This window comes from Misgurnus anguillicaudatus, chromosome 13 (assembly GCF_027580225.2).
Source record: "Misgurnus anguillicaudatus chromosome 13, ASM2758022v2, whole genome shotgun sequence".
Lineage (NCBI taxonomy): Eukaryota > Metazoa > Chordata > Actinopteri > Cypriniformes > Cobitidae > Misgurnus > Misgurnus anguillicaudatus.
In genome coordinates, this window is record NC_073349.2 from 30,729,565 (window position 1) to 30,750,347 (window position 20,783).

Genomic DNA, 20,783 nt, shown 5'->3' on the forward strand with positions numbered 1-20,783 from the left:
ATCTATCTTTTTATTTCTCTTTCATTTTTCACTTCTTTATTCTCTTCTTTGCCTCATACTTTTACACTCTACACAATGTATGATGCGTTGCCATGACAACGTGAAGGCCAACATATTTTTTGTACAAAACACACCAAAGAAGTTTTGCACTTTACAGCAACATACTGATGTATATTAATTGTGGTCAGGAAAAACTAATATGATGAACAGATCAATGGAAATCTAAAGAGAACATGGATTATAAAAGTAAATAGAAATTTCTACTTAAGTTTATTTAAAATTATTTAACATTTATTGTTTGATTGTATGTAAACACACTTCACAAATGTACTGTGCTAAATGACAAACAAGTAACTTAATCTGTCATTGTTTCTATTTCTATGCCTTCAGATGGACAGACTTAACAAAAAGTAAAAGCCTAGCTAACAGGGAACGTTCCCGTGACGTTGGCTAACGTTCTCTTAAAGTTTTCAAAAACGTTCTTCAATAACATTCGTAAAACATTTCTCTAACGCTATCTGCAATTCATAAATATCCTTAGGTCAGAATGGGCCGACTGATTCAAGCTGATAGAAGAGCAACTTTGACTGAAATAACCACTCGTTACAACCGAGGTATGCAGCAAAGCATTTGTGAAGTCACAACACGCTCAACCTTGAGGCAGATGGGCTACAACAGCAGAAGATCCCACCGGGTACCCCTCATCTCCACTACAAATAAGAAAAAGAGGCTACAATTTGCACAAGCTCACCAAAATTGGACAGTTGAAGACTGAAAAAGTGTTGCCTGGTCTGATGAGTCTCAATTTCTGTTGAGACATTCAGATGGTGGAGTCAGAATTTGGCGTAAACAGAATGAGAACATGGATCAATCATGCCTTGTTCCCACTGTGCAGGCTGGTGGTGGTGTAATGGTGTGGGGGATGTTTTCTTGGCACACTTTAAGCCCTTTAGTGTCAATTGGGCATCGTTTAAATGCCACGGCCTACCTGAGCATTGTTTCTGACCATGTCCATCCCTTTATGACCACCATGTACTCATCCTCTGATGGCTACTTCCAGCAGGATAATGCACCATGTCACAAAGCTTGAATTATTTCAAATTGGTTTCTTGAACACGACAATGAGTTCACTGTACTAAAATGGCCCCCACAGTCACCAGATCTCAACCCAATAGAGCATCTTTGGGATGTGGTGGAATGGGAGCTTCGTGCCATGGATGTGCATCCCACAAATCTTCATCAACTGCAAGATGCTATCCTATCAATATGAGCCAACATTTCTAAAGTTGTTGAATCAATGCCACATAGAATTAAGGCAGTTCTGAAGGCGAAAGGGGTTCAAACACAGTATTAGTATGGTGTTAATGGTGTTCCTAATAATCCTTTAAGTGAGTCTACGTTGGAAATGATAACTTGCGTCATCGTTTACTTTGGGGTTTGTACCTTTTGCATATCGTTAACGTACTAATACACACTTATACACCAAAAGAAATGTAAAAATCATGAATCGTGTTCTTAAAATGTTTTGAATAACGTTCTTATAACCAAGTAATAACGTTAATATGTCTTAAAAACTGGATGTTTTTAAAGTTTCAAGAAAATAAACTAGAATCTCAATATACAAAACTGCTAAAAAATAACATATTTGTAATATTGCTTCTATTCTGGTTTTGTAAGGTAAAACATGTATTTTCTTTAAAGCAGCTTAGAATTTATGTATTATGAAAAGCACTTTACAACTAAATGTGGATGAACTTTAATTGCCTACTGAATAAACATGCCAGGCATTAGGTTCTGTGTTGTGTGCGAGTCCTCATATATTGTCCTTGCAGTTGGAACACCTGTTGCCTCTCACGACACTGAATGTTGTGTTTATCTGTACAATATCAGCGACTGGCGCCTCCTTCAGTCTAAACACATGAAACTATTTTGTGAGATGAGTAAGACCTTCCTGAGAAACACCTGTGAGGTGTAAACCGTGTAAGAATGAAAAAAATAACTGGTAAAAAGCCCCATGCTACGATGCTGACGATTTCGCCTGCCTGCATTTCTTCGTGCGTGACGTCAAATCATTCACAGCCAACACAAGAGTAGGAGAGAAAGGAAACACGCATGTGCAAGGACGAAGACACTTTAGAAAGCACAATTTCAGCAATAACACACACCTGAAGTATTCATCCAAATACTGCGGTAATCCAAAGGTTCCCTAACATGAGTGTGAGATTAGCTCACTATAGAATAAGAAACCAAATCCATGGAGATCTACTAAGAACATCAAACATGTGAGTCACAACGTTGGTGAATGGTGATTGGAGTATACAATAGATGCAGGAGATGTTTGCAATCACAGGAAAGATCTCTGGCATTTCCATTGGCAGTCATGTCTACAATACCTACATTGCTTAGAAACGGCTTTACACCTCAGACATTTCCTCTTGTATTCTGAGAGTAAACCATGAAGAAAGAAGTGTGCTACTCATTGTGCACCATGATGTTCCCCTCCTGAGCCCTGTCGCATCGGAATCTCAGATCAGGATTTTAGAAATGACTCTGATGTGATTTATTTCTCATCAGTCAAACAAACAGAAAGAAAAGAGCTACAGTCTCTTTAAATGACGATGAAGAGAATCTGAAGCACACTAGATGTTAGATACAAGTGCTCATTATTAGTGCTCATAGCTGTTCTTAACAAACCTCAAATCTCACTATAAGGAAAAACTCACTTTAAGGACAATGAAGGATATCATATGGTCATATTTAGGGACCAAACTTACAAAACACTCAGAACGTCCTAGCATCTGCATATCAACACCCTGGCAACCATCCAGAAAACTACAGACTGTACATTTTTTTGCTGTAATAATGCTGTTTGTCAGTACAGTAACTTACTGTAAATTTGATGTTATTTACTGGCAACAGTTTGTTAAAGTTAAATATTAAACATTAATATGTCTGTTTTTGTGTTGAACATCACAGTACTGGGACATACTAACGTAAAACAGAAGTGACGACTGTCACACAGGGTTCTCACACCTTAGTTAACTTAAAATTCAAGGACCTTTTAAGGACTTTCCAGGTTCAATACCCTCAAAATTCAAGGACTAAACGTGGGGGACACATTTCAAGTGAGAGCAAAGTTACATCGTGTTACCTTTAAAGATACATTGTTACAGATCCCTTTCGAGGGAACTCACGCTGCGTCACTACGGTGACACTTTGGGGACACCTCCAGGGGTGAGTGCGTCTGAATGTGTATATCATATTCAACCAATGATGAGGCTTAACAACAAAGACAGGGTCACGCGGGAGTCAGGAAGTATATCGCTATCTGAAATATTGCCAAAGATGGCGTTACAGGGACGCATGAAGTATGGCAAGGGAGACGCAGCGTCTCGTTCCCTTCTCAGAGAACAACAGTACTGAGACATTTTCGTGTGTCAAACACAACTATTCAAAAAAACATTTTGGTATGAATCAACATTCACATACAGAAGATATAAGCATTTAAAGCGAACAGTTTATGTATGTATATTTTCAACAACTTGCAGGGCCTTGAATTTTCCCCCACGATTCACAAAATTTTAAGAATTTCAAGGACCTGTGGGAATCCTGTTGCCTGGACGACCCTGTGATCCATAAGAAATTTAAACCTCAGAATACAACTAATCTTTGCATTCAAGCATTCTTCATTCATTATTTGTCATGTATTGTTTACTTGGTAATTATGTAGCACAACTAAACTATGTCCTCCCACAGTGCGTTGTGAGCAATATCATCTGATTGATTGTCCATGTATCTGGAATTTTTAACAAACCATCCGGGAACTTTATGGATACTCATTTTAACATACTATAAACTTGGGACATACTAATTCTAATTTCAAATGCTATTTAGGATGGATACTATTGGATAGTATGCAGATTGGGACGCCTTTACAGAATAAAACTATAAAATAACAGCCTAAAGCATTCTGGAAAAAAGAAATCCTCATCAACCTTTTTCTATTTATTTCCTTCAGATTTTGGTTCCCAGAATGCTTTGCATGATGCGGTTATTTGAGTTTAGTTTTATTCTGTAAAGATAAAGACTTGTTAATGTTTCATGTTCATTTAACTTTGAACAAACTGTTGCCATTTAAATCTAAGTTACAGGCAGTGTAATGCAACAAAATGCAACAAAAACAACCCAAATAGCAACCACATGACAACAACTTGTTTACCACTCAGAATGATTGTGATTTAGCATGACACGCTGTCAGAGCATCATTAAAAGATATGAAGGGACAGCATTCACTTTCACCCGAGCATGTGGCATCTCTGACGCAAAGAGCTCACGATAAACATAAAGAAAGAATTTAAAGATTGTGTGCAAACTCCTTCAACTATAATGTCTTAAAGTAAATCTTCAATCAACTGCTTCAGTGAACAATATTAAAAAAACATCAGTAAGATCTGTGTCGTGATTCAGAGAAAAATCATCTGAATAGCTCTTATTTTCACATTGGGTATTAGTACAGTAGAAAACGACCTTGTAAAGACATCACTAAGAAACTCAAGTATCAAAAGTGCCTAAGACATTAAACCCTGATGAGCTCTACAGAATCTGATTAATTTCACTGTATATAAATCAAACCTTGCAAGGCAAAACAAGCTATATAAACAAGGATTTAATAAGGTTTAGATTGTATCAGCTTTGATTAAATCTGGGATCTTTGACATCTATGTCATTTTTATCTCACGAACATGCATATTAAACAACATTACGCATTTCTATTACGAAAATGTTGTTGTCATGGAAATGCACTTACTGATAAAATACAAAATGCATGCAATGGTGGTTACTTTGGATAAACTGTAACTTTGTCTGTGCACGTCAGCAAGCGCTGTAATGGTTTGGATTTCTTTATTAGATTCAATTTCATCTTTCTTAATGGCTAATTTTGGTTCTTAATTACTGTAAGGGTCTTTTTATATTCTTTTTTTAAAGGACTACAGCTGTTTCATACAATGCAAATTAGGACATGAATGAAATAAAAATAAAAACACACCAGTGTATCTGCTTATTCAAATCAGCACAGTGTGTTTGATCAAACCTTTAGGATATAAAAGCAGCTTTTTTATGTTTCAAGTCTTTCTTTGACAAGAATTTTTTTCAAACTGATTCACAGCAAACATCATCACGTACAGCATCCCTTGAAAGAAATATATTTACCTACAACAGTACATCACACGGTGCTATCTATTTACCAAGACGTGAAAAAACACCTGTTTCATGCTGCTTCAGACTTCTCAATTCGGTCGACGTGTCGGGGGTTATGGGGAGTAATGAGAAGTTAAAAGTTGCAACTCCCACAGTAATTATTTATGGCAACAACACAATTGTCTCTGCTGCTATGGTTACATTCACACCACACGCAGGAGAAAGTTCAGGTGCTATTTATCTAAACGTGCTAAATGTATCTCCTTTTTCCTTTGTACGTCAGGGGCTCATGATGTTGCTTTCAAAAAAAAAAAAAAAACATCATGCTGCCTTACCTGTGAGTATGGACTGCGAGAAGGTCGCACCTGGGCTTTAGGAAACGATTCCTGTTTAATGCATTCAATGCTTTCATTTTTTTTTTATTCATCAAGTATGTTCAAAACGAATAAATGTAATTGGTCTGTGAGCTGCCTTGCTGTCTACTGCTTATCCAACTATACAAAATTGTGTTTCTTCCACCAAATCTTGATTGATTACATTTCATTCTGGGATTATCCAGGTAACTTTTGTAGCAATGCATGTCATAGCCTACTGATGTTGTTTATGTGAGCGCTGCTTTCATTTCCTTTACACAACATTTAAAAGTATCTCATAGGTCAACCCTCGATGTTAAAGAGGATGTTTTCATTTGTAATGACTCAGGATTGACATACTTTAGTCTCCAGGTTACTAGGAAGTTTAAACACTGATGGTGGAAGAGTAAAGTATATAAAACAGAGCTCACTGATGGGACCGCATGGAAAATGGAGTATTGTGTTTGAACAGGACTCAGGATTGGCTTAATGATTTATTAAGCACTTACTCATCACAACAGAGCGAAGGACGGGTACACACACAATACGAATCTGTCTGGATCACATTTATCCGGTGTACTGTATGTGAAAGAATGTCACTGATTCTGATATCACAGGCAATTGATTTATAGTTTAAATTACACATAAAGTGTTTTAATATTACAAAATATCTATTCTTAAAAACTATGGGGCTAGTTGTCACAAAGAGATGTTGTGATTTTAAAATTGAAGTCAAATGCATATATGTTGGTTTTCTCTAGCACTGGGTGTCCATGTTGTTTTTAAGTAGGTCCTTTATAGTCCTTTATTACTCACTGTATTGCATTATAAAAAGATTCATGTTTAATGTTCAATATAGTCCTTCAAACTTAAATACCAATATCATGTATGTTTTTTAGCTGTTGGATAAATGGTTAGCTTTATAATAAAGGTTTGCATGACCAAACTTTGTTATCAGTACAGAGGTATATTCTAAAAAATGTCCGGTTGGTATCCGGTTGGCATTACATATCAAGGACGTTATCAAATGCTTTGAACGTTGCAATTTTAATTTCATTCATCTCTGAAGGTTAAATTTGAAGGCTTGAGATACCTTTCATATTTCTGCTGTTTTGTTGTTTCACGTTTTGCTTCACAGCAGTCTATTAAATAGTAGATTTAGTTTGACTTAGGTTGACTTAAAATAATTGTGAATAAAATGCATATTTAGGTGTAAGCACTGTTTCTGAAGTCATTTGTCTTTCTTGCTAAAACATATAGATTTAAATGTAATTTTTGTTTCCCGCACGTCACTGAAGTTCTCTCGGGGACGATTGAAGATCAATCTGTGCGTCCTGCGTGACGACTGGAATTAATAGTTTTTTTCTTCGGGGAGGATCAACGTGTCCAAATGAGCTCGAGAGACTTACACACATTATACTCTCAGGTGAGGTTGCTTAGAAACTGCCATTTATTTATTGAACATCAATGACAACTGTACTGCCATATCAAAAAGTGTTCATTTATACCAAGATGATTTGCAGGTGTGGTAGCCGGCTGGATCTGGGCTAAAGGGGAAGTTTGTAGGTTTAAACCCTACATGATTCATACTAGGCTATCATTGTGCCCTTAAACAAGACACGTATAACCTCATGCTTTCTTAGATAAACTAAACCAGCATTAATGGTATTTAAGCATCTTTGGATAATGTTAAATTAGTAATTTTAGTGCTTGGCTTGCAAGGTAGGCCTAGTGATTTTCCTCATTTGCGCATACATTATTTTTAATGACAATTAGGGTATGCACAGTTACATCATCCCCATATTATGTGTATATGAAGGATATATGATTTAGACCACATCATGGTACTTATACAGTACATTATACTGATAGTAAAAAAAGGTTTGCATTATTCAGTAATGGGATTTACAGAAATATTTCACAAAATCAATCAAATAATTATTTATGCATTTTTCTATTTTTTATGTGCATTTTGATGTGAAGTTTAACCCGGACATATTTCCGTGATCTTCGCAGTTGTCTTTATACGACAAGGTCGCGGTGATGCGCCTACAAGGTTGAAAGAATAAAGACGCGTGTTGCCATGACAGCGAAGAAGCGGCTTTTACGCATCACTTCACTTTGCAATTTACAAAGCGTAAAACCCAAAATTACTTACAACTTTAACTCCTGCAAATCATGTTTTTGTTTACATGTTATTTTAGCAGACGATTAAATTAAAATAGAAGCCACCAGAAAGAGTTATAACCATAATTTCTATAAACTTTATTGTCGATGTGCCATAGGCTATCCGACGATTAGGCTACACATTTGCGCACCAAAAATCCCAATATAGCCTACACAGCAACGAAGTTTGAAAAAAAAACTAATTCAGAACTTATCTTAGATTATATGTTTTAATCAAACTGATACTGTCTCTAGCAACAATTACTTACTAAATGTTTTAAGTTCTTACACCAAAAATATTGAAAAACAATTAGTTTATTCTTGCTGTTTATAGTTGAACTAAAAATAAAAACCCTGACTCTGTTCTCTCTTCTTAAAGAGACGTGGTAAACCGTCACGTCTCCATGTACTGTACAAATAGTTTTTGTTGCATGCCTTTTCGCAATATTATTAAATTAATGTGACGTAAATAAATGACAGATATAGGATGAAACTGAAACCTCATTTTTCTTTTCATATATCCTTTTTCTTGTATGGCACCATCATCGCATGGGTGGGATTAATCAGCCCATCAGTCACCTGTGTTTCTCTTCCCATTGGTCAGATAAGGGCTCTTTCATATAACTGCGTGGGCTGCTTGAATAAAAGAATAGAGAGTGGATAGTGTTGAAATAAGAGCAAACCGTGGATGGATACACAGTGTTTCTATCAAAGGACAAAAAACAAAGAAGTTTTGACCAGTTTCCCCAAGTGTTTGCCTTGACGCTTGGAGAACAGAACAAGAATCTCTGTTTCAACAAGGTAATATTCTATATAAACGAATGTATGCACTGTATTTAGACTCTCAAACATAAATAAGACACTTGAGAAATTAATACAATGTTTAAGAAGTAAAGATTGTGGGTAAATCATACTTCTATTGCTTCTACTGTATGTATTCTTCTCTTGTATTTTAGGATTTAGTGCAGATGATGGAGTTGTATGTGTTGGTGTTGATGTTAAGCTTGCCCACCTTGATTCAGGCAGACTGCACAGCGCAATGCCTGCGATGCGCGCAACAGATCTCCGACCTGGACCCTGCAGTCAATCGCTTGGTAAAATACTCTCAATCCTCTTCATCCTTTCTTTCTTTAATTTATTTATTCTTCACGCCATTCCAGAATCCATGGCTATATTAATGGCGAGAACTGGTTAATCCATACATAAGTTGATCCAGAAATTCTCTTCATTCAAACCAGACATATAGACATTTGTACGCGGACTTACAGTAGTCTATATGTTCAGCCACCGAGTTTTGAAATAGATGAAATGGCAAAAGTAGAATGACTAGACAATAAAAAGATTATAAAGCATTTATTTACGCTTAGGATACGTTTCAAGGAAACGAGTTTAGAAGAAAATTGTCGTGTATATTTGTCATGAGTAAACACAAAGATCTTTCAGCACCACGGAGAGCGCGCGAGTATAAAGCGCTGTCGTTTAGAATGAACGTTCTTTGCAGTGATGCCATAAAAGAGAACCATTTTTTGTTCTCATTTTAGTTTTGAACCATTCATTTCTTACTTCATTTAGTCCGAAGACTTGTTTTCCATAACAAAAAAAAAACTTTAAAAAAACGGAATGTTTTGTTGATGTAAAAGGTTCTTTATTGAACCATACAGCACGAGAGAGAACGTTTTATGAACGTTTATTTATTTGAAGAGTGAAGCGTTCTTGATGTGAAATCAATATTGGTTATAATACATTTTATTTGTTAAGAGCAAATGCGAAATCCCTCTGTGCTTCGGAAAGCATTTGTTAAGTTAATCAGTGTCCATGTTGTAGATCATTGCGTTAGATCCAATGAAACGGCTAGTAATGAAATTGACTTCATGCATGTAAAATAAATCACACAACCAATTCTAAAGTTGAAACTGCTGAATTGTGGTCAATTGGGAAACTTTTTGACATCTTGAACACTTAAGTTATATGCTTAAACTACTTTTTTTCTTTGCAGACGTGCACCTTAGAGTGTGAAGGAGCCGTTTCATCCTCCAGTACACTCGACAGATGCGAGAAGATTTTACAGAAGCTCTCAGATGAATTCTCGGACCTCAGCCTAGAAGCAGACGGAGAACGAAGCGCGGAGGAGCCCGCGGCATCCAATCTGGTCAAACGATACGGAGGATTCATTAAGCGGATCGATAAGAATAAAAATAAATTATTCGCCTCGCCATGGAAAGAAAACGCCGTGTTGAAAGGACTGTTCGCGAAGAAATACGGAGAATCCCTCTCGAAATTAGGAGAACGCGACGTCCCGTCGATCACGGAAGACGAGGAGGGAGAAGATATCGCGTCGGAAAACGAAACGGGACTTTACGATAACGACCTCCCTTTAAACGAAGTTAAACGCTACGGGGGGTTTCTTCGTAAATTTGGCCCGAAAAGAAGCGCGCCGATGGACGACGCGACCCGACAGGTGCTGCAGAAACGATACGGCGGTTTTATGCGAAGAATCCGCCCGAAGTTGAGGTGGGACAACCAGAAGCGATACGGCGGATTTTTACGTCGTCATTTTAAAATATCTGTGCGTTCCGACGAAGAGCCCTCATCGTACGAGGACTACGGTTTATAGGGCTGTTTCGTCGAAAATATTTCTATTTGAACTCATTTCAATGCATTCTAGTTTTTTATTTATCTCATATGTATCGAGTAGCCTTCGTCGTACTCACTCAAACTGGCTGCTGCTGACTTCCGGAAGCCGCAGCTGTCAATCATCTTGTCAATCACTCACTGATGACGTCTCACTGACCGCAACCACTTATTGTTTCCCGTTAACGATTGTACGCAAACAATATATATATTGCAGACAATGCTTGATCAAAATTACAAATAAAGGGCAAGAACTTTACCTGCTAAACTTGTATGAGGAAAATGTTTTGTGTGACTTTAGTCTCAGGGTTTAAAAAAACAACTTTTCACACCTAGCAATATATAAAGGGATATACATTTTAGAAGATGCTTTAATCTGGAGACTTTCTAAAGATTATTCTCTAACTAAACTAAGATTTTTCAGCACATGTCAGAAACTGGACATCAATCTCAATGTGCAGAGTATTTGTTAGATAAACAGCACCACCTGTTGGTCAAAACCGAGAACGGCACGATTATTTCGACCAAAGCCTGGATTCAATGCTGTCGGTAAAAGTATTATTTATTTTCAGTGTTGTGTATAACCAGTTAGCCTACTAAGTAATTACTAACTGTAATTAAATAGTTAATTTAATACAGTTGCTTTTGACGTAATTTAACTAAATACTGTGTATGAACTGTAGATCAATCATATATAATATAATAGTGGATTTGACATCAAAATTTAAAGTCTAAGGTTTAAATGCATGTTTTTTATGTATCCTTCTCACTTTAAATACTTTGGTGAGTTAATAAGAATAATGGTAACACTCTAGTGTAGTTTGCAATTCTTACTATTAACTGATTGGTTATAAGCATTAATATTATAGAGATATTGGCTGTTTATTGGTACTTATAAAGCACATATAAATGCCTGATTCTGAAAAAACTTATTCTACATCATTAACCCAATACTTAAACTTAACAACTACTTTACTGACTATTAATTAGGATTATATTGAGGAAAAAAGTAGTTAGTTAATAGTGAGAAATGGACCTTAAAAAGTGTGACCAGAATAATTAATGTACTTTTATATGATTTATTCGATCTTTGTATCATTTACTAAATAGGATTTAAAAAGTAATTTGTAATAATAAGTAAATAAATACTTTTTGTACAGAATAATTTGTAGAGCAATCTAATTAGGCCTACATGATTGAAGATGTAATCAGTAACTAGTAATTAATAACTTTTTTAATTATCAAATGCTGTCAATAACTGATTAAATGACTCACATTTATGCATTTGAGAGATGCTTTTATCCAAAACAACTTAAGTGCATTTAAGCTATACGTTTTATCTTTTAATCAGTGTGTGTTCCTTAGGAATCGAACCAGTTATGTTTGCATTGCAATATCAAATGAGTTCAACTACTAGGTGATAGAAAGATGTAAAAATGACAATGAAAATGTGACAATACTTCCTTTTAGTATAAATAGAGTTAGATTTACATCCAAAGGAGTTTACATTGCAAATACAAACGATAAAGCATCACAATCATAAACATTTCGATAATTTCAGTGCTGCATTTTCAGAAACTCTGCCTGATTTATATGACACTGCAGTTCGACTGCAATCATTAATAAATCAAATGCAATGCAACAATAGAGTTTCACTTCATATAATACCATGCCAGTTGTTTTGCAAAAGTGAAAAATTTTCTCTGACAGAGCATGTGCCGGGCAAAAGCATCAATCTAAAAAACAAGTGCTAAAAGCTCATCTTCTGTAGTTTAATGTGATATGGTGGCTTTGTGTAACATAACTTTGCAGGACAATATTTACTCGTTCTCCTTCTGGTTATCGCTCTGTTCTGCTGTTTGTTCTGCCTGTGGTTCAAAAGCTTCAGTGATAGTGGCAGTATTCGTAGTACTAACTGTGGTAACAGGCATTGCAACTACAGTATGGCCTGTAGCGCCCCCTACTGGTGCTGCCAGATTCTGCACTGTGGCTCCAGTTCCCACGGTGGGCAATGTGACCAGCTGAAGCGGACTGACTACTTTGACGAGAGTGGGTCTTTGTGACCCCTCTGGTACCGCTGCAGTGCTCATCACCGCTACATTAGATCCATCGGGCTGAAGTTCGGCTCCACCGGGGGACGTCAACACCGTATATCCACCAATCAGAGGAGACTGAGCCTGGCCCGACAGCACTTTGTCCAATGGGATGCCGGCGAGCTGAGTGATGGGTAGGGTAAAATGCTGTGTGATGGGCTGGGTGGTTGTGGGGGCCACGGTGGCGGGACCTGAGACGGCACGGGTCAGACGAGGGCGCTTGGATGAAGGAGGTGAAGTCACGGGGGTCAATGTCATGAGGACGCTGTTGAGGTGCTGCGATTTGCTCTTTAGTTCTTTGGCACGCTTGCGATGCTCGTCACACTGCTGTTCTAGGGCTATAAATGCAAATGAAAAGTATATTTATTTGGCAAGTATCAGTTTAAATGTGAAATTGATCAACTATTACCAAATAAACCCCTGGAGAGTAATATAAGACTGAATTTATTCAAGGTTAATTTGCTGTAATGTCCTGCAGATTTTAAAATATTATTATAATATTAAACATAATAAGATGAAGGGAATCTATCTGTTGCTACCACACATAATATAAAGACATGAAGGTACACACACACAAAACACACAACAGATACTGACCCACTAAACTGCGTGTGTACTGCTCTCTGCAGCGGTCCATCTGGCTTTTGTGACTGGCAAGAACTTTCTTCACCAAATCCAGCATGCCAAAGTTCTGAACTATATTGTTGAGCAAAGCGGCATCTGTTTACAAATTCAAACAATATCGTGAACAGATGAAACTACAGAACATTTATAGCTGCAATCCAACCATTTTCAGTTAATAAAAAATAAAATTAATAAAGTTAATAAAATAATCCACACTAGTAGGCTTATAATAATGATATATAATTTGCTCGGTCGAATTTTGCACTAAATATAAATGTATATACACTTTTTGTGTAATTACATCACGTCAGTAAACTGAAAGAAGAGGACCCGGCTAATATATCACGTGTGTTCTGCTGGAGGTTGCTTAAAGGTGCAGTGTGTAATTTTAAGAAGGATCTCTTGACAGAAATGCAAAATAATATACAAAACTATATTATCAGAGGTGTATAAAGACCTTTCATGATGAACCGTTATGTGTTTATTATTTTAGAATGAGACGTTTTTATCTACATACACGAGGGTCCCCTTACATGGAAGTCACCATTTTGTGCAGCCATTTTTCTACAGAAGCCCAAACTTTTTTACTTTTCATCATCAAGTTGTCTCTGATGATGACATGGTTCCCGGTGGTGGCTACTGTAGCATCTCTATGCGTTTCAAAAACGAGGGGTGAGCAGTGGACTGAGCCGTTGGTTGTAATTCGCAACCTCACCACTAGATGCCGCTAAAATTTACAAACTGCACCTTATAGAGTTTAAAGGTGCCATTGAATGTAAAACAGTTTTTATGTAGGCATATATGAATAATAAGAGATCTGTACATGGTAATGACGTATCATGAGCCTCAAACGCGATTGTTTCCTCCTAATGTAAATCTCATTCATGCAAAAGACCGCCGAAAAACAGGCCAATCTCATCATAACACTGAATGTGACGTTACAGTCGAGATGTACACCCCTAACATTAAATTACACATTAAATAAATTACAATGTTATTACAATGCTAAAAACAAAGTTGTGACTGCTAAGTTAGCGTTATATGCTAGTTAATGCTATATGCTAGCATTTAGGCTGAAGTTGTACTATTGACTTACAGTTACGTTTTGCAGATCCATACGGATAAACAAAAACTTGCCACTCAAAAACATTCATTAACAATCCTCAAACTATTGATTATTCCTCAAAATCTGTATCTTCATCTGATACAGAATCAAACATAAAGTCTGTGTACACACACACAGAGCTACTAAAAGAGCTGCTCTGAGAAACAGCCAATCAGAGCAGAGCAGCTCCTTATTAATAATAGACCATTTCATTCTAAAGGCAAACCATAGGGTTGTAAATGGAAGCGTAAAACAGTTTCTGGATATTTTTTGCACTTAATAAAGTCACAAACCTTCTATGTAGATATCAGAAAACAATTTAACAGATTATTACAATGCATTCTTTGGCACCTTTAAACTTATCATCTAGATTAAAGCTTTAAGCGACAATCTTTAAATGAATATCATGCAAACATGTCAAATTATTACTTCCTTATATCTGACGAATCATCTGTTGTTAAAACAATGAAAACTCAAACTGTGGAGAGTCTCCAGTGAAAAAGGAAACTCAACATGAGTTCAAATCTGCAGGGTTTTAAAGGGATTAAATACTGAAGCAGAGATTACTTTTTTATCTGAACAGATAAGACATCAGCAATGTGATTTATGATATATTACTTGTTCAGATGACATTGTTTTTGATATATGACTTTTAGGATGTACATCTGTCATGTTGATGTATAATGACAGATTCGCTCTGATCACAGACATCAGATTCATCCGCACAGGGTATCGGTGCGAAGGCACAGCAAAAGATTACCCTGCAAATAACTGCACTTTTATATTTCAAACCAAGATGATGATAGAGAGGCAATAGATATATATTGCAGCTTTAACAAGACAATTAGAAATAGGCTTTGAAAAAAAAATCTTTAAAATTTTAATGTACGTTTTATGAACATACGAGCTGGAGTGGACAATGACAAAAAAGGATCCGACTACAATGTACACAATTTTAAGATTTTTGTTGCCGTTGTTTCTGATCTTTTATGACTTTTCTATTTCAATAAAATGTAACAAACAGATGGGCAAACTTTTTGAGCAGGTTTAGTGGTGTAAATCTGACCTTTAACCTGGAGAGGAGGCTCTTGGATACTTTCCTCCAGGCTTTTAAAGATCTCCTGGATATCATTCTGTAGGTTCTCCATGACTTCCTCCAATAACCCAGCTTCCTTCAGCCCTCTCCAGAACGTCATGGTGTCCTCTGACATAGAACAGATAAACATCATCAATCACACACACACATTTTTAAAAACACACAACTTTTTTTAAACATAAAGGCTCTACTCACCTCCTAAAGCAGTGACCCATTCTGTGGTATCCTCACTGGCGTCGTTGGAAAATGTTGCTGAAGATCCATTCACTCCAGTAACAATATAAACATTATTTATGAATAAAACATTAAAATGAATAAAATCGCAAAATTAAAAATGCTTATTATAAATATATTCAGATTGTTCCTACCATCCACTGAAGCAGGGGTTGGTGGGGCGGTCTCTGTGGACTGCTGGCTGCTGACTGATGCTCGTGACCCCACCATGTCAATTTTGGTACTGCGACAAGTGTTTGAACACAGTCTGGAGTGTTGATAGAAGTCCAATTCACCTGAATCCATAATCTTCCTGCACAAGAAACAATAAAATAAGAAGCAGATGGTCTTGAGATGATGATTTAACAACAGTCTAACAATTCAGAAGAATTCAATTTTCAGGACCATCTAAATACAATATGAGACATCAAACTCAACCCTACTAACCTATTAAGGGACAAACGTTTCATTCAGTGCACATAAATCAGAAAAAAACACAAGTCTTTGATTTATATATTAAAGCTGAATTAATAAGCTTAAATTTGATGTATGATTTGGTTAGGCCAATATCTGAACTGAATTTAAAAATCTGGAATCTGAAAGTGCAAAAACATTGAAAAAATCGCCTTTAAAATTGTCCAAATTAAGCCCTTGGGTGATTCTCACGAAACCATTGAAACACCACGGCACTAATGATTTTAGCTTTAAAATGTGTAATATAGTAACATCAATAAGCATCAGAATTAACACAATACTGTGTTCTACCTTGCACAATGTGTGATTTCAACATAACAATTTATAATTGTAAATTTAATCTCATTTCCTGCTGAAATTCTCATTACCGCAATGTGTCCGGCTGTGTTTGAACATGCGTTATGTTGTAATTTAATCAAATTAACACAAAAATATTAAGAAAAAAAATAAATGGATGTTTTGCTAGACTACTTTAGATGACAGAAAAAATATTTACTGAATATTCATGTATAATAATAATGAAGAAAAATTAGGAAAATGATGTGTCCATGCCTGATGTTCTCATCCTCCGCAACACTTTTTGAGAACAGTTTAAGCACACATACAGAATTTTAATAAAGTTTGATTTTGAGTGACCAAGCACATGGACCAGTTACTTCAAGATGGCTACCAGGTAAGATCATTTTTTTACAGTTAATTTGAAATATTGTCTTGTCAGAATGCTTACACGACATTTTGATTATCATTACCGCAACAGATGCTTATTAAATGTTAATTTAATTAATAGAAGCATAATACTTTGATTTTAAATGCATGTGCAGAATCTCCAAATTATGTTCTTTCAGGTTTGTCATGTCATTTTGAAAATATGTCAGTGTTGATGTTTTCTGACTGTTGTGGTAATGAGATTTTTAGGACTAATTTTTTAAATTATGTTACAAAAAGTGTTAAATGATAAGTAAAAGTTTTTAAATTAATTTTCCCATTTACTCCAGACTTTGTTTTTCAATGTCTGGTGGGAAAAAAAGTAAATTTAAGCAATTTTTACATTTTCATGCTTGACATTTTTAAAACCAAGTTTTCGGGAGAATCACCCCCTTAGCAAACACATATTACTAATGATTAATACATTTTACAAAATATCTTCATGTAACATGACCAATATCTTAATGATTTTTGGCATACAAAATGTATATTTTGACCCATGCAGTGTATTGTTGGCTTTTGCTACAAATAAACCTGTGCTACTTAAGTTTGGTTTTGTGGTCCAGGGTCACAGATTTATTTATAGGCTTTGTCTCTCACAGACCTTAACATGGTCCCATTGAGACGAATGGCTCTTTTCCAGTCCTTCAGCGTTGACTTGCCAGCCAGATACACAAACTCCTTTGGAGTGAGGAGATGCTCGTTTAACTGGAACACAACAATAAACATTATGAGGTTCATGCACATACAGTTATTTTCATTTATACACAGACTGAACAGTTTATATGAAAAAGCACATGCAGTAGCATCAATTCCATTCCGTACAAAAAGTATATAAATTACATCTAAAAGCTTACAATTAAACAGCTTAAATATTTACAGTCTATATGAAACAGTATAGACAGTACCATAATCCTAAAAAGAAGTAAGATATTCAGCTTAGTTTTGACGTAATTGTAGACGCCGCAATCTTTGAGCTCCTTTGTGTAAGACTTCTGGTGAGGCACTAAAGCTAATGGTAGTCGTATTGCGAGTGACACGAGTGTGCCGTTTTGACTACCTAGTTAATGTTTATTATGAAGTCCAGCATATTTGTTAGGTGTTGCTATAGCTGGTACAAATGCAGTAAATCTCTACAAAATATTTGTTTTAACCGTAAGAGATGAATGTTGATGTGGCGCATGCGCACCCATAATCTGTATTCACACATACACCAAGTAAAACCTTTTTATTATATTTTATTGCTCAAAAATAACTTATATTATGCTAATAAAAATATGCTGATTTAGCTGGTTTATTTATTCTGCTACTATATATTATACCAAAAATGCGATTACAGAACAGAATATATATGACATAAACTGCTTATTAATTCATGTTTATAATAGTTTTGCATGTACTTTTGTTGTTTTAAATAAAAAATAATACTTTTTTAAGCTCATGTCTCCCTCTAGTGCATAAAAAGCCATGTAATAATTTTTATAACGAAAACAATACTGAATAAATGTAATTTTTTATTATGGTTTGTTCAAAAAACATACAATGTGTTGAATGAGAAAGATACTGCTGCTGACTGTCGGCCAACGTGATAAGCTTGATGTGCCACCATTGAAGTCAATTAAAAATTTACGTTTAAAGAAAAAAACTCACACAAGAGGGACAGATGGGACATTTTGAAAATACACCTGAAAAGGTTAAAAACACGAATTCTTGGTTTATTTCATGTACAAACACTCGACTGACTTTCCCATTGTACAGATACTGGTATACCTCTGTGCTTTTATAGTTTCGCAATGAAGACCCGTCACCCCGAGAAACAACATGAAATGATTGAATATATGTTCATATGATGTATCAGAATACTAATTCATTTCATCCTCCCACTGGGTTATACATGGCAGGTGTAGTAAATATTTACCATAACTGGTTTAATCATGTTTTATGCGTGCTCCCACGACAATGTTTTCTACCGGCTGGCTATTGAAACGGAAGTCTCACAAACAAAAAAGGGAAATACGTCACATCACTTCGAAAAATTCACTGCGTTCGAAAGTAAGATATTCAACGCAATGATGCTCATACAATTATAATAAGTGGGACTTCATGGTCACTCTAAATATATTTAACTGCACACATTTGATGTTGATGCCAGGACACACAAACTTCCTCCATATGAGATTGGCTTTGGCATCCCCACAGGTTATCGGGTAAAGAATCTCCGTGTCTACGTCTGTATCTTCAGATACTTTCACCACGTTTATGGTTTCTGTAAATACACAACACCATCAACTAACACTATAAGCCTATTTGGTTAGCAGGTCAGATAATAAAACAATGACTATACGTGTGATTACAGAAGTGAAGTGCATCTTAAAATATTGATGGAAAACACACAGTTCTGTGTCCGAAATCTGATGGCATTTACCATGTTTGAAGTCATGGTAAAATAGCCAATATAAAGGCACCCTAGCATTTGTAAACAACACCAGAGGGATTTACATTAAATGGCAGAAGAATTGTCATTTATCATAATCCTGGTAATTTCACATCCTCGAGTGCCCTAAAATTTCTTCGATCTGTGAACGTACCCAAGACGTCCTTGGGCAGCGAGATGTTGTTGCTAGACTCAGCCTCGGAATCCAAAGTCTCCTCCACAATGTGTTCCCTGTGAAAGAAAACACACAAAGCTGCTGTCAATGGAAGAGAGGTGCATGATGGGAACTCATGAGAGACACATATTCAGTGAGATCCTCACCCAGATTGTTCCAGGTCTGTAGCCACCAGTATGTTTTTCTCCTCATCTGTTGAAGAGGTCTGACCAGGGGTGTCAGGGGTTGTGACCACCACCACTTCCTCCATGTGGACGTTCACCTCGGAGGTCGAAGCCATGGAACCAGCAGCATCTGACAGGTGTCAATCAATCAGATTATACGACTGTGGAAAGAAACATTACATTGTTAAAAGTCTTGAATTTTCTGACTGCATGAAACTTTACTGTGCAAGTATTACTAGGTAATTCTATGGTTTCTATTCTATAAAAAAACTCTTTTAGAAAATACACACCAAAATTCATGGCAATACCCAAGTGGGTGTCTCTAAACATAACAATACGATGATTATTCATTTACATTCATTTACTTACATTTTCACAGAGACGTGAGTCTGTGATGCGAGTAGGTTTGAAATGAATTACATTAAGTTGTTCTTTTTTAATTGAATCGTAATATTTACGAAGCGTTTGCTCAAATTTTACCGAAACGAATTTATGAAATTAAATATAAGATCTATACAATGACAAAATATCTGAATTAACAATCAAACTGTTTAAATAATACAGCAATAATGTATAAAAATCTAAACTGTACCCGCAAGAGTTTAAATTTGTGTTTCGGAAGCGTTGGGCAGATTTGCACTACTGCGCATGCTCTCTGATGACGACACAAATGACGCCAGGAAGAAGCTGTCAAGTGATAACTGTTACTTTTTCAATCGCTGACGCGTTTCAGACCAATCAAAGACATTAAAATGGTTTTAAATAATTTTGTACGGATTATTAGAGAAGAATAACATCTGTATGCCATAATTCGTGCACTCGATGGATTTAAACTGGTTTACTTTGAAGTGCACAGATGTTTACAGTGAGACAAAATACCTATAACGGTTGTTCTGTCACCACAACGAAAGGCCCGCCTCTCCCCTCATTCGATTGGACATTGGAAAAACGCAAATGACGTCGTGCGCTGAATGTGGTTAACAGAAAAATAAGGTTTATATCTTTCTTTTCACAATCATGAAAACCAAAAGTGACATTTTTACGTAAATATAGAACTGGAATTTACATAACACTGCATAAAATGTAAAATGTCACATCAGCTCTGGATGAGAAAACTTCCAAAATAGAGAGGATTCAGGATTAAACCAATTCAAGTCACGTGCATTTGCTACTATTATAACATACTGTAACAACCTCTATGGTTTTTATTATTTCAAATGTCTCACTGGTGGTAAAATATAAAGTAGGTATAAGCCTCGGTGACTGAGTATTAAAGAAAAACTGAATAATTGCTCATTACTTACAACACAATCCACCAAATTCCATTAGAACTTTTTTTTTTTTTAAATAA

At 36.0% G+C, this 20,783-nt stretch overlaps 2 protein-coding genes and 1 long non-coding RNA gene across 4 annotated transcripts; 1 reads left to right on the plus strand and 2 right to left on the minus strand.

Annotated features, from left to right (window-relative positions):
- Positions 1-8,240: 8,240 nt before the first annotated feature.
- Positions 8,241-10,505, minus strand: LOC141369344 (uncharacterized). The gene is made up of 3 exons (XR_012373001.1): positions 10,430-10,505; positions 8,731-8,887; positions 8,241-8,351 (listed from the first exon to the last, which is right to left on the minus strand). It is a non-coding gene; the product is annotated as an uncharacterized lncRNA (long non-coding RNA).
- On the plus strand, positions 8,365-10,617 carry pdyn (prodynorphin). The gene is made up of 3 exons (XM_055189354.2): positions 8,365-8,519; positions 8,675-8,812; positions 9,715-10,617. Exons 2-3 carry the CDS (start codon positions 8,687-8,689, stop codon positions 10,330-10,332), a joined length of 744 nt encoding a protein of 247 aa, XP_055045329.1. The 5' UTR covers positions 8,365-8,519; positions 8,675-8,686; the 3' UTR covers positions 10,333-10,617.
- Positions 10,618-11,798: 1,181 nt separating this feature from the next.
- On the minus strand, positions 11,799-20,307 carry gmeb2 (glucocorticoid modulatory element binding protein 2). 2 transcript variants are annotated; one of them, XM_073875579.1, is made up of 10 exons: positions 20,025-20,307; positions 19,415-19,593; positions 19,248-19,324; positions 18,780-18,925; positions 17,264-17,361; positions 15,636-15,793; positions 15,463-15,534; positions 15,238-15,375; positions 13,040-13,162; positions 11,799-12,780 (listed from the first exon to the last, which is right to left on the minus strand). In XM_073875579.1, the coding sequence occupies exons 2-10, from the start codon at positions 19,546-19,548 to the stop codon at positions 12,170-12,172; spliced, it is 1,557 nt and encodes a 518-aa protein (XP_073731680.1). In that variant the 5' UTR covers positions 19,549-19,593; positions 20,025-20,307; the 3' UTR covers positions 11,799-12,169. The 2 variants fall into 2 exon arrangements, with proteins under 2 accessions (XP_073731680.1, XP_073731679.1); XM_073875578.1 differs by having other exon boundaries at positions 19,802-20,307.
- Between the last annotated feature and the right edge of the window lie 476 nt (positions 20,308-20,783).